Consider the following 14,244-nt stretch of genomic DNA (forward strand, 5'->3'; position numbering starts at 1 on the left):
GAGGGGGGCTCTGGGGCACAGGGCGGGCCGTTCTCGGGGGGGGGGTCTGTCCCCCAGGGGAGGGGGGGCTCTGGGGCACAGGGCGGGCCGTTCCGGGGGGGGTCTGTCCCCCAGGGAGGGGGGCTCTGGGGCACAGGGCGGGCCGTTCTCGGGGGGGGTCTGTCCCCCAGGGAGGGGGGCTCTGAAGCGCGGGGGAGTCGCTCCCTGGGGCTCGGGCCTGGCCGTGGCGCTGAGGCGGCAGCTCCCGCCCAGTCCCCCCCGGGAGGCGGCGGCCGTTGCGCGCCGCCATGAGCCGGCCGGGCCGCCAGAGGGCGCCGCCCCGTCGGCTCCCCGGGCTGAGCTGAGTCGGCTGGGCCCCGTCACTCGCCCGCGCGGCCCGGCCCGAAGCCGCCCGGCCCAGCCGAGCCGGCGCCATGTGGCTGAGCCCCGAGGAGGTGCTGCTGGCCGGCGCGCTCTGGGTCACCGAGCGGGCCAACCCCTTCTTCCTCCTGCAGCGGCGGCGAGGCCACGGCAAGGGGGGCGGCCTGACGGGTGAGGGGCCGGGGCGCGGGCAGGGCCGGGGGGGCGGGCCGGCGGGGGGGGGCCTCTGCCTTGTCCTGCCCCTCAGGGCCCGGCTCTGGCTGCCGCGCGCGGTGCCAACGGGATGTTACCTCAGGACCAGTCAAAACCTCATCGGTTTGCGTCGGTTAGTCCCGGGCGGGGCCGGCAGCGGCGCCTCCATCCCCAGGCCCGGAGGCGGAGGGGGGGGGCTCGCCCCCAGCGCACCCCTTAGCACTTCAGTCAGGCCCCTCCCCCCCACAGGTTGGCGCCCCCTCCCATGTCAATCAGGCGCCTTATGGCTCGGTCCAGCTCTGCTCCCCCGGAGCCCCCTTGGCTGCTGCCTCCGATCCAGAGGCAGCACTGTGGGGTGTGAGGTGGGAGCTGGTCCATGAGGGGAGCTCCCCTCCCGGGCTGGCGGCCTGTCCCCCCGTGCTGCACAGCGTGGGATGGCAGCGGCCTCCGTCTGGGGGGAGGACCCCGCGCCAGCCAGAACTGAGCCAGGCTGCCCGCCCGCCCGATTCCTAATACACTTTAAATGCAGAGCCGCAACTGGGATCGGTCCTGGACTTGCGCTGCTGGCTGGCCTGCTAAAAAAAAAATGTACTGGCAGAGCAGGGAGGTGGGGGGAGAAGAGATACGTGTAGTCTACAGCATCAACCTATAGGCTTTTGCTTATCGGTGAATGGGTTAATCAATTACACTATTACATCCCTAATGCAAACCCTGACCTGCCTTGAGCTGTGAGGTGCTCCCCAGTGTGTACAAGGGGCTGGCTCCCATCCCCCATTAGTGGGGTAGAGAGGCCAAGCCAGATGGATCACAGGCTTGTTACATTTCCAAACAGACACCTTGTAGTTTTCTCTCTCTTTTGTGTGGGAGGTGACCCCTGCGGAGATCTGCAAAGCTGTTTCATTCCCACCCACCGTATTCCACCTTAAAACTTTCTTTTGCAGTACGGCCTACAAAACAACTTGACAAAGGTTAGGCCACTGGCTTGCTGTGACCTCTGCCTGTCCTGCCTCATTGTTTCTTTCTGTTGCCTTGGCTGTAGCCCCACATTGTTTCTGACCTGATACTTCTATTAGGAGCTCTTTGGGGCAGGGACCCTCCTTTTGTTCAGTTTATACAGTGCCTAGTGCAATGGGTCTTGGGTCATGACCCGTCTTCTAGAAACTACCACAGTATTTAAAAAAAAACAAACCAAGAACAGAAGTAGATGGAATTTTTCTCCATGGTAAAAGATGGTTGTTTGTATAATACTCATATAGTCATGACTTGCTGAAGGATCTTCCGTTTTGCAGATTTGTATGATTGGCAATCTTTACAGGAGTCAGAGGTATTATAGCTCTTAAGTGCACATCTGAGAAAGTTTTGTGATGAATACAGTTGTTTTTAGACTTTATAGTTATGAATATTTTGTTACACTTGCAAAATTGAAGCTGTTTGCCGGTTAGTTAGAATTATTCATTTTATTTGTGTGTGCCTCATTTGAGTAAAAAAAAATGTAGTGATGGATGTGATCATATAGGGTTTAACTGATATCGATAACCAGGATTTGCAATCATTTTCAGAGCATCCCTCAATAGTATACTTTCATTATGTGATATGCAGAATTAGCTATTGTAGCAGATTCACTCACTTTTCGCAGAGCTTCTCACTTTTTTGCCCGGATGACTTCCTCAGGGTGGCTTGTGGGGAAGTCACCCACTTCTCTGACACGCCCCCTTTGAGTGAGGTGTTCTCTTTAGGTCACTGCCCTTTGGCAGTGACCGCTCCGCTTTTCGTCCATGCCCTCTTCCGGGGGGAGTCACTGTTCTTCTGGTACACCCAGGGTCCTCCCTACTCCCAGAGACCCCTAGCTCTTCCCAGGAACACTCAGCTCCTTCCTGGAACACCCAGTTTCTCAGTCTGCCGGGTTCCCTCCTGCACCTCTGCCTTTGTGCCTTCTGGCCTAGGGCTTCCCTGGCTCTGGTGCCCCCAGCCTACCATAACTGCCTCTGTGTGAGCCATGGGTGCCTCCCTGCAGCCCGGCCTTTTAGGGCTGCCTCCGTGCAAGCCCCCGCCCTTTATGACTGCCTCCATGCAGCACTGGGCCTCAGCCCGGGTAGTCTGGGTTCGCTGGGCCCAAAGCCTGTGGCTCTGGGGCGGCAGACAGGCAGAACCCTCTCCTCTTCCCAGGAGCTGCTCTTATAAGCTCCAGTTGGGCCTCCCCAACTCCAGGTCTCCCAACCCCTTAAAGGGCCAGTGCAGGGCAACACCCTGCTACACTATGTAAATATTGCAAAATGTATAAGTTACATTTATCTACTAATGTGCATACATAATATAACATCTAGAAATGTGGTGCCATTAAAACAAAAAATAACTACCACTTCAATTTGTTGGCCATACCAACACATGGAGGGGGGGGGGGGGGGAGAGGATATTGTTTGGGTTAACCCTGAACAAGAACTTTTGGTAAAACAAAAATCAAAAGATTTTTCTTTAAGAACATACGAACATAAGATGGCCATACTGGGTCAGACCAAAGGTCCCTCTAGCCAGTATCCTGTCTTCTGACAGTGGCCAATGCCAGGTGTCCCAGAAGGAGTGAATCGAAGAGGTAATTATCAAGTGATCTTTCTCCTGCCATCCATTTCCACCCTCTGACAAACAGAAGCTAGGGACACCATTCCTTACCCATACTGGCTAATAGCCATTTATGGAACTAACCTCCATGAATTTATCTAGTTCTCTTTTAAACCCTGTTATAGTCCTAGCCTTCACAGCCTCCTCAAGCAAGGAGTTCCACAGATTGACTATGTGCTGTGTGAAGAAGAACTTCCTTTTATTTGTTTTATACCTGCTGCCCATTAGTTTCATTTGATGGCCCTTGGTTCTTATATTATGGGAACAAGTAAATAACTTTTCCTTATTCACTTTCTCCACACCACTCATGACTTTATATACCTCTATTATATTCCCCCTTAGTCTCCTCTTTTCCAAGCTGAAAAGTCCAAGTCTCTTTAATCTCTCTTCAGATGGGACCCATTCCGGACCCCTAATCATTTTAGTTGCCCTTCTCTGAACCTTTTCTAATGCCAATATATCTTTTTTGAGATGAGGAGATCAGATCTGTACGCAGTAGTCAAGATGTGTGCGTACCATAAATTTATATAAGGGCAGTAAGATGCTCTCCATCTTATTCTCTATCCCTTTTTTAATGATTCCTAGCATCCTGTTTGCTTTTTTGACTGCTGCTACACGCTGCATGGATGTCTTCAGAGAACTATCCGTGATGACTCCAAGATCTCTTTCCTGATTAGTTGTAGCGAAATTAGCACCCATCATATTATATATATGGTTGGGGTTATTTTTTCCTATGTGTATTACTTTACATTTATCCACATTAAATTTCATTTGCCATTTTATTGCTCAATCACTTAGTTTTGTGAGATCTTTTTTAAGTTCTTCACAGTCTGCTTTGGTCTGAACTACCTTGAGCAGTTTAGCATCATCTGCAAACTTTACCACCTCACTGTTTACCCCTTTCTCCAGATCATTTATGAATAAGTTGAATAGGATTGGTCCTAGGACTGACCCTTGGGGAACACCACTAGTTACCCCTCTCCATTCTGAAAATTTACCATTTATTCGTACCCTTTGTTTCCTCTCTTTTAACCAGTTCTCAATCCATGAAAGGATCTTCCCTCTTATCCCATGACAACTTAATTTACGAAAGAGCCTTTGATGAGGGACCTTGTCAAAGGCTTTCTGGAATTCTTTTGGGATGTACAAAACATTTAACCTGAATCTGTTCAGTTTTTTAACCTGTTTTAAATAAAATTGAATTAAAATTTAAACAAAGTTTTGAATTGAAATGTTTCATTTTTAAAAAGTTAAAACAAAGCATTTTGGTTTTTTGTTCTGATTCCTCTCACTATTCGCCTGACCAAAACATTTTGGTGAATTGATACACATTTGCAAAGTGTTTAGTCAATCTGAATCTGTGGGTTTTGGCAAAGACCAGTTTTGGAAGAAAATTTTCCCCCAGCTCTAGGCAATGATTAATATTTAATTTTGGACACTAAAATATCTCTCAAGCAAAATTTCCTATCACTTTGAAGCTGGAAGAGCAGGAAGTTCTTTGGAGTTAATTAGTGGCGTTGCCATGCGGAGGCAATGTATCTGTGAAATGGATAGATTCTGTGGTGATAGGCACTGCTATAATCCATAAAATAGGCAGACCTGATATCAGTAATTGTACTATTTTTTAAAGATAAGATTTAGAGAAAAAATAATTACAGATTTTTTTTTCCAAAAATGATTATTTCTTAAAATAATTATCATAATAGTTTAACAAGTATGTCCTCTTAGTGGGTGAGGTGACAACTAGTTTGTATCCAGTGACCTGCAGCAGGGCCGGCCCGAGCCGTTCGTGTGCCCTGGGAGCTTGGCGCCGCCCCCGGGAGTGCGACGCATGCGCGGCTCCGCCCCCGGGTGCGCAGCCCTCTCCACCCCCGGGCACTCAGCGTGTGGCCCCACTCTGGGTGTGCGGCGCATGCATGGCGCCGCCCTGGGCGAGCAAAGCATGCGCGGTGCCACCCCCACCCGGCCCGGCAGCCCCACGCGGTGCCCCTTACAATGGGGCACCCTGGGCAGTAGCCCGGTTGGCCCGTACCTTAGGCCAGCTCTGACCACCAGATTAAAAAATTACCCAGCACAATTTCTTTAGCTGTATTTTCAAATGTATAGTTTACTGACACCTAATTTGGAGTTTGTGTTCAAAGGACCTTTGTGTCTTGTGTTTTGGGGGGGGGGGGGTTCCCAATATTCTTGTAGTATATATTACTTGGGATACTAGCAGCTATCAAAAATGAATAATGTAAAAGTACAACTGCTTAAACCTCTTGTACTGCTTATATTTAATACAGTAAGTAATAAACCAGTGGAGATAAATTCAATATTTTGAATCCACATAAAAATTTTATTTTATCCTCAATAATTTCAAAAAATGATTTGCTGATTTGTATATCCAGCAGATAAATTGTTTTGACTCAAAATTTCACTCTGAAGTCAGGAGGAAATGAAAACTCCACAAAATATTTTTTGATCAGCATAAAGTTACCAATTTAGAAAAGCATTGTATTTAGGACAACACTAAAGCAACAGCTTAACTTGAAGGTTGTGCTAAAATGTTGTTCTAAATAAGGAAGGAACTAAGCATGTGATTTTTTTGAATAATGGCAAAGTCCTTCCACATCTCATGTAAGGATGTTAAGAGGCTGATAACTGACTAATCTTGTAATCAATACAATTTGTATTAACTACATGATTAGTAGATAAGGGAAGTAGCAGCCTGGCTCCTACTACATTTAAACTGCAGATCCGCAGCAGGGGTAACTCCTGGACTGGCATGAACCAGGACAGAGCTGGGACCACTGTGGCTCTGCATTTTAAATTTTAAAATGCAGCTTTAAAATGCAGAACCACAGCAGTCCCGGACTGGCGTGAGCTGGGACTGAGCTAGGCTTGCTCCGTTCTGGCTTACGCTAGGTCCAGTAGCCCCTGTCCACGGTGGCCTGGGCTGGCCGTGGGCAGAGGCTGCTGCTGGAGTAGCTTGCTGGGCCCCTCACACGAAAGGGGTTGCTGCCGGAGTAGCCTCTGCTCATGGCGAGCCTGGGCCTGCAGCGGGCAGAGGCTGCTTCATGGCAGCTTCCCCGCCTCCTGCTGCTGCCTCTGATAAGAGGCAGTAGCAGCAGGGGTGGAGGAGGCACCACAGAGACGATCCTGGGGGGAGCCAGCTTTAAAGTTGGCTCCCCCCAGCACTGGCTCCTGCCCCCTCCCTCACACCCTGCCTCTGATATAGAGGCAGCATGGGGAGGGATGGGGGAAACAGGTAGTTGACTCAGCTACTTGCTTTCATCCATAATCTCATGATTGGGAATGTGTAAGTCAAGGAAGGAAGATTTCTTTTGCTTTACAGCCTGAGGATTCGTTCTTTGTGATAGGAGAGAAGGAAGTTCTTGGGCTTCCCTCAGTAATATCTTTTAATAGAAAGAAGATAATCTTTAACATTTAGATTTGGCAGCAGTTTAACAAACAACACAACCACAAAACCAAAAAGCTTTGGTTTCGTTTGGCTCCTATCCCCTGTATAATCAGTATTTAGTTCCAATATTTAGTACTTTCCTGAACTCTGTGATGTTCCTATTAAAGAATTTTTGCTTGTGTGGTTGGAGGATCAGATCTGACCCCACTCCCATCTAAATGACTAATTTAAGAAGTGATTAAATCAAATTTACCTTCTAGAAATGTCACTGAGGCATGACAGCATCAGGTTTTGCTAGCATTTGCTTAGCCGTTTCTCTTTATTTGATCTTACGCTGGTTGAGTTTATCATCTTACCTGCTATTTGCAAAGGTAGCACTAGAAGCTGTGGCCTAGAAAAATCCTCAATTGTATTCTTTTAAAAAAAATCATCCTTAAATTCTTTTCTCATTTTATAGGAATGTGACATCCATAGGATCTATAACATTTGGTTCTTTTAATAATGCTTTAGGTACATCAATGAGAATGCTTTCTTTATGTTGGGGATTGGTCTCTACCCCCAAAAACTGTATTTACATTTTTCAGTGGGCTTATGTTTAAGTGCTTGCCGTTTGAGAAGTATCTTAGACCTAGTCTACACTAAAAAACTGCCTTTTGGCGACAAAACAGTGAGATGTAAATGCTGCAATGGGATTTTTGTCAAGAAAAATGCCTATTTTCATCTACAAAAAAATTCCACCCCATAGATTGACTTTTTTCTTTCCCCCTCCCTTTATTGTTAACAAAGAGCCAGTGTAGACACTACTGTTTGTTTTATTGAGAGAACTGGCTTCCATCAGTATCCCACAATGCCTGGCCTGATGCTCTGCTTCTGCAGACATGCGCCCCTCCCCTTTCAAAGCTTCCGGAAGTATCTGACAGCCCAGTATGCTGCTGTGTCATTGGAATGCTCCTATTATGCCCTGCACCAGGAATACAGCTGCATGCAGACTAATTCTGTAGGGGGAGGAAGTCAGACTGCTGTGCTGCTTTGACATTCCTCAGCACAAATTGCTCCTAGAGCTACTCTGAGGTGCCGCTCCTAGCAGCTGAGGAAGCTGTGAGACAAGTTGGTGAAAATCCCAAGATGCACAGGGATGAGCTCTGTCTTCCCACAATGCTGTATTGTAGGATACATACTCATAGTGTTCACACTGTTGATGATGGTGTCCCTAATGTGGATGTGATCTGTCGACAGTGGAAACAAATGTGAACACCTTTGGATAATTTTTGTTTTGTTAAGTTTTAGGTGTTGACGTAAGTTTAGTAGACAAGGCCTTAGACTTGAATGTCTCCAGAAAAATTCCTATGTGTTAATTACAAACACTATCATAGAAACATCTGCTTCCAAGAAAGTTTAAAGGAAGAGTGTCACCTTGAGTAGAGCCCTGCGCAGATAGAAAATTTGTATGCATCTGTATCAATATCTGCAACATCTGCATCCACATCTGTGAACATGGATACCCATGATTATAAAGCGGATATCTACAGATTTGCAGAGTTCAAAATACAGAGTTTGTATCTGCGTCCATATCTGCAAAAATGAGCTGTGGATATCCACATCAGTGGATGTAGATATCTGTGGATTTTCAGATTGCAGCCTTACTGTCAAGTCATTAACAATTACCTGTAATTATCCCGTACAAATAGTTTATTTGCTCCTGATGTTCACCACACCCTCTTTCAAGACTGAGGCACCATTGCTCACCTGTCCCTTGGGAATTCCAAGAGGTCATGCATATTGCTTTCTACATCCCGTTGAGGGTACATTTCTCTTTATCCCAACTTTCTTATCACTTTGTTTATCGTCACATCTTTTGTTTCCTAGGTCTGCTTGTGGGAACCCTTGATGTGGTTTTGGATTCCAGTGCTAGAGTTGCCCCTTACCGGATCCTGCACCAGACTCTGGACTCACAAATCTATTGGGCAGTGGCATGTGGTATGTAGTAATGTGAATACTGGCAGGTGGCTGCATACATATCGTTAGCTAACGTTGCATGTTACAACTCTAACAGAGTCATGGCTTCTGGGACTTTCTAATGTATCCACGACTATCTGTAATGATTACAGGTGAATTAATTTAAGAACCTTAATTGCTGTTAAGTCAAACTTCCAAGCAATATGAGTTGCTATAACAGCTGAGTTTCAAAATCTCAGGTCCAGTGAATTCTTAACAGGAGCTTTAATTTCTTCAGAGTTATGTGGATTCTCCCTCCTCTGCAATATGCATGTATGTATGCAAGGTGATAATTTGGAGAATTGAACTGGATTTATAAATGACTCAAGTGTTCTGATATGTTTGTTGGTGGCACAGCACAAAATGGGAACTTGTACAAAAATGAGGAAATGAAGGTTATGTAGGGGACCAAACAATAATCATGATTATTTCTTTATTTTACTGCTATGGCTTAGTCCTTTCCATCCTAATCAGTGCATGATTTTTCCTTTAAAAAAATGTAATGAGAACTCCAGCCTCGCCTACTATCTGCATCCCTTGTCCTTCTAAAGCATCATTGCTGTACTGGAATTTGACGTTTAAGCAAAACTTTTATTTGTAGATAATCCAAGCATGATACCCATATGTACAGAAACTTTTTCTCAACTTTTTCTCAAAATGTGCACATTTTTTTAACATTACCACCAATAAAATTTCTAAATCTGATAGGGCAGTTTGGTTATTGAGAGGCTTTCAGTCCTATCCACTGATGAAAAGAACATTGTATTCAAACAGATTGATCAGGGCATGGTGGGAAATCTTTGCCGTAAGGACGTAAAACGTGAGTCTAAAAATAATCTCCCTCTGATCCCACAAATATCAGTTTCTGCCCCTGTTCCCCTCCTTCCTCCAGATGGCCACACAGTCTCTCCTGTAGAGCTGCTTAAAGCCTACAGGAGAGGAGAAGCTTAGAACTGCTGCATTCTTCCACAGAAATCCATCAACTCCCACTTGTGGGGAAGAAGACACAGGAAGAAAGCAGGAAAGCAAAATGGTGGGTGAGAAACTCAGAGCAGAAGGAGTAGCATTTTTATGAATGTTCATGATGCAAATTGGGATTTATATAGCAATGTGACGACAGCAAATTGTGTAAAAAGGCAGCAGCACAAGGTGGCAGGTGGGAGCCGGTCCACAAGGGGAGTGAGTTTAAAAACAGTCTTCTCACACAGACCAGCTCCCGCCTGCCACCCCACACTGCTGCCTCTGATACAGCATCCCATGGAGCAGCCTCTGTCAGCGGCAAGCCTAGGCCCGCTGCAGACAGAGGCGGCAGCCTCCACTGCTCCCTCCCCCCACATGCTGCGCACAGGATGGGGCAGTTGGCACCGCAGAGCCAGTGCTGGGGGGAACCAGTTTTTAAGCCGACTCCCCCACCCCCTGCTTCCTCTGTAGGAGGCTGCAGGAGGGGGGCAGGCAGGTCCGTGGAGCTGGCACACACAGAGAGTGGGCACAAAAGCTGGCTCCTCGTGCATATTGGCTCCCACCTGCCTCCCTCACCCTCCGTGGTGCTGCCTCTCTGTAAGAGGCAGCAGCACAGGGCTTGGGGGAGGAAGGGGGCAGGTGGATCCAGCTTTTAAGCAGGCTTCCCACAGGCACCAGCTCCTGCCTCCCACCTCTTGCTGCCTCTGAGACTGCCTCTTTCAATCCTGATGCAGAAGAAGCAAGGGGGGGAGGGAATGTGTGTTTGTCAACAGGATTAACCAGTAAACCCAGGCTTATCAGTTGATCATGTAATCATCTACATGTTAGCATTCCTAATCACGTACCCCTAGTTCAGCTGGTACTTTGAAAAACAATAGTGGCAGCCAGTTCTTTAGTAAACTAACTAAAGGTTTGTTAGCTAGGAAAATGACAGGTTAAAGCAAGTGAACCATAGTTTGTAATTCCAAATGGTGGCAATGATGTAATAAGCTGCTAGTTTTCCAAAAGTTTTTTTCCAGGGCTAAATAGAATAACTGAATGAGAAAACAGAGATTCCCAGAGTTATTCTGCTCTGTTCTGTTTTGCCTGAATATATGCTAATGAATTTAACTCCTTTAATATTCAAACACAACTGAATTGGCCTATCACTCTGGCCTCAATTGGTCTGTCAGCATCACAATTAGTTTCTTAGGCCATGTCTGTAGTTACGCACCAGAGATCAATCTTCTGGCATTTGATTTAGCAGGCCTAATAAAGGCCCACTACATTGAACACTGAGGGTGCCAGTACTCCTTGCAATTGCAAGGAGTAAGGGAAGCCAATGGGCATATTTGTTCCCGTTGACCACCCACTGTGAAGACGGCATCAAGCTCAACTTAAGATATATCGACTCTGCTATGTTATTTACTGGAGTTGCATACTCTGCTATGTTTATAGCTGGAGTTGCATACCTTAAGCTGACCTTCCAGGTCTAATATACACCTGGCTTTAGTTAACTACTTCAGTCCTTGAATTACCTCTATGGGATGCAGTTTTGTGAGCTAAAAGAAAATATATAGTAGATATTTGGTTGTTGATAAAACTATTAAAATATATACCTTAGCAAAGACTTACCGTTATTTACAGAGTTTTTCTATAGACCTTAGACCTTTTGACTGTAATACTGATGTAAGAAAAAAGCATGAAAAAAGACAATATGTTATTACATGTGTATTAAAATTTGTAAAAATGAGGTGCTTTTTTTTTTTTCAATCTCAGTTGAGATTGAAATACAAAAAAACTTATCGGATACACGATTATTCAATTGTCCCCAGGAGCAGGGCCAGCAGCCAGCTCCAGGAAGTCTCCTGCCACCCCGCACTGTATCAGAGACAGTAGTGTGGGGCGGCAGCAGCATCTGTCTCTGCGGGACCTGAGCTTTGCGCAGATACAGGCTGCTCTGCCATCCCACAGAGCAGCCTCTGTCCACTGCAAGCCAGCATCCCGCCTGATCATGTCCCCCCACAATGCTGCCTGTAATAGAGAGGTAGCAGCGTGGGGATGGAGGGAGGTGACTCCACATGAGCTGATACATGCAGGGTGCTGTCTTAAAATCCAGCTTCCTGTGTGTATCGGCTCCTGCCTGTCCCCGTCACCCTGCACACTGCTGCCTCTCTATTAGAGGCAGCAGCGCAGGAGTAAGAAGGTCAGGTGGCTCTGCAGGATCTAGTGCTCATGTGGAGCTAGCTTAAAAGCCAGCTCTCCAAGGACACCAGCTCCCACCTCCCCTCCCACTTGCTGCCTCTGATACAGAGGCAGCAGCGGGGAGGGAAGTGCATGTAGTCGTTAGGATTAACCGATAACCCCAGACTTATCGGTTAATTGTTTACACAACTCTACACTAACATCCTTGTATATGCAACCTCCAATTTTGTCCTTCTTGACTAGTGAATGATTAACTGTAAAGTCCAAACACTCTCTTGTAATATAGTTGTATGTATGGAACAATAATATTCTCATGACTTTAGTGTCTTTCAAACAATAATTATGTATCATGTTCCCTAAAAATGACACACAACAAGAACTGAAGCTCTTGGAGTGGGGGGGGGGGACAGAATTTCAGATTCATTCTCATGCTGTGAACACCATGCTTCCTCCAAGTCCATCAAAACATTTACCAATTACTCAAATTAGCTTCTTTTCTTCTGACTTTGTGTATATTTCTCTATTCTACAGTCACTTAATGAAGACAAAATTCATAGTCCCCTGAGGCAGATACAATTAATGCTGATTCTAGTTTCTGGTTTCAGATCTTGGGGTTATTTCAGTTTGTGAAACCACAGACAAGCAGGGGTAGGTTTCATGGTTAGGTGTCCAACTACAGACCTTTCAACTGTGACTTGTTTGTTGCTGAGGTTGCCTTTAAACAGGGTAAGAAATAAACCTTATGTAGAATAAGAGCATCAGGGAGTTTTGTGTCGTCCCTTGTTTTCCACCTTTCCCATGAAGCTTTCTCATTAAGCTATCGTGCAGGGGCATCTACTCCAGCATAGAAATTACCTAGCAGGATGGATGCTGTGTCATTAAAACAATTGAAATGTTCACCTACACATTTTTAGGAATCCCATTTCCATACTGTATGCAACTGGGAATGAGTCCTGTAGACTGTTGAAGTTGGATTTTAGAACTTAACTGGAATTTAATTGAGGAGGAAGCTTACAAACATTTTAGAGTTAAATATAAATGTATTCACCTTTCAATTGTTTTTTATTATGTTTCTTAGTTTAACTGCTAATTACCAAAGTTCTGTGTTTTTATATCAAGGTTTTACCTCTTCTTATTGTCTTCTCTGCTTTCATATTGCTCTGAAGTTTATAACAGTGAATATTTGACATAATTCTATTTTTTCGTGGTTCTGAATTGAATGCGAGATTGAGCAGAAAAGGTGACCCTGGGTTGAGAAGGAGAAGTCTCTTACTAAAATGTAAATAAATAACTAAAGGAACAATACCACTGGCCAACTACCTTTTCTGTAGAAGAGTTCCCGCCTCCAAATTTGCTCTAGCATGAAAGAGAGTATTTAGACTTGAAACTTGTCAGTGTAGCATTAAAGTGACTGACACACCAGCTTCTTCTGAAATAAATTGTGCCAGACGTCCCAAATAGCACAGCAGCATTTCAAATGTGAATGTTTTACATTGGCCTTGTTTGTTTGTTTTGGGCCCTTCTGCTCTCTTTTGGTAGTCACGCACAGCATTGGAAAATGGAGTCAGTCTGCAGAGGTCCAGCAAGTCCTATTTTTCTGAAATTATTTTGCACAAAGTTTTCCTAATATTCCACAGGGTGTAAAATGCTGAAGAATTAAGAAAACCTTTGCAAGCTATGTGATTTGGGGGAAAACAGGATTTGTACTTGAAGGCAAACTGCCCTTTAGTATGCATGGCTGACAACAGAAATGGTTCCCTAGCAATGGGTGTAGTTGTCTGGTTACAGGTACCCAATCCACTGTTGTCTGCAGTGATGTTTTCATTGATTTTCTGCTGTGAGCTTTCAAGACGAATGGTGTTCTGACTATTTCCTCTGTGTCCCCCTCTGTTAGGTTCATCTCGTAAGGAGATTACGAAACATTGGGAATGGCTAGAGAATAACTTGCTGCAGACTCTCTCCATCTTCGATAATGAGGAAGACATCACCACTTTTGTCAAGGGCAAGATACATGTAAGAGGCACATGTTTCCCTGAAGGCCATACAAAGGCAGTGTTGAGGGGTTTTTTGAGTTTTTTGTTTTTACTTTTTGGAGGTCAAAAAAATTCCCTAGAAATGTCCATCTTCACCTTTGTCTGGATATATGTATGCTTCAGATCTTTACATAATTTATACTATGTTATTGCTATGATAGCACAGAATTAATATGTACTGCAGGAGAAATCATGTGAAAAGGCCAGAGGATCTCAAAGAACTATCAGCCTTTCATAATTTCTCCTGCTATAATAAATCACTAAAACCTGGGACATTACCCTAGTGAGCCGTATCTTTGAAAGAGATGAACAAGAGGATCATATTGCACTGCTCTGGCTACTCCCACATTTGTTGCCAGATAATTCTAGCCTGTAGACAGTGCACTTTCCCTACCAGAATCTATCTCCAGTGTATCCTAATTCCCACTGTGCTGTTTCAGACAAACACTAGCATCTCTACTGATGGGGTACTTACCAAAGAGACAGAATTTGAGCTATAGG

The 14,244-nt window shown here is 45.3% G+C and overlaps 1 protein-coding gene across 3 annotated transcripts in view; it reads left to right on the forward strand.

The window, feature by feature from the left end:
• Window positions 1–295: 295 nt before the first annotated feature.
• TBC1D9B (TBC1 domain family member 9B) overlaps window positions 296–14,244 on the forward strand; it is a 47,303-nt gene continuing 33,354 nt past the window's right edge. The window contains exons 1-4 of one of the 3 annotated variants that reach the window (XM_075900527.2): window positions 373–531; window positions 8,438–8,548; window positions 9,539–9,599; window positions 13,605–13,723. In XM_075900527.2, the coding sequence (XP_075756642.2) occupies window positions 8,459–8,548; window positions 9,539–9,599; window positions 13,605–13,723 (270 nt within the window). In that variant the 5' untranslated portion in view covers window positions 373–531; window positions 8,438–8,458. Of the gene's footprint in view, window positions 532–8,437; window positions 8,549–9,538; window positions 9,600–13,604; window positions 13,724–14,244 lie in introns of all 3 variants that reach the window. The other 2 variants (XM_075900525.2, XM_075900526.2) reach the window with 2 other exon arrangements.

This window comes from Pelodiscus sinensis, chromosome 16, assembly GCF_052426305.1.
Source record: "Pelodiscus sinensis isolate ZL-2025 chromosome 16, ASM5242630v1, whole genome shotgun sequence".
NCBI lineage: Eukaryota > Metazoa > Chordata > Testudines > Trionychidae > Pelodiscus > Pelodiscus sinensis.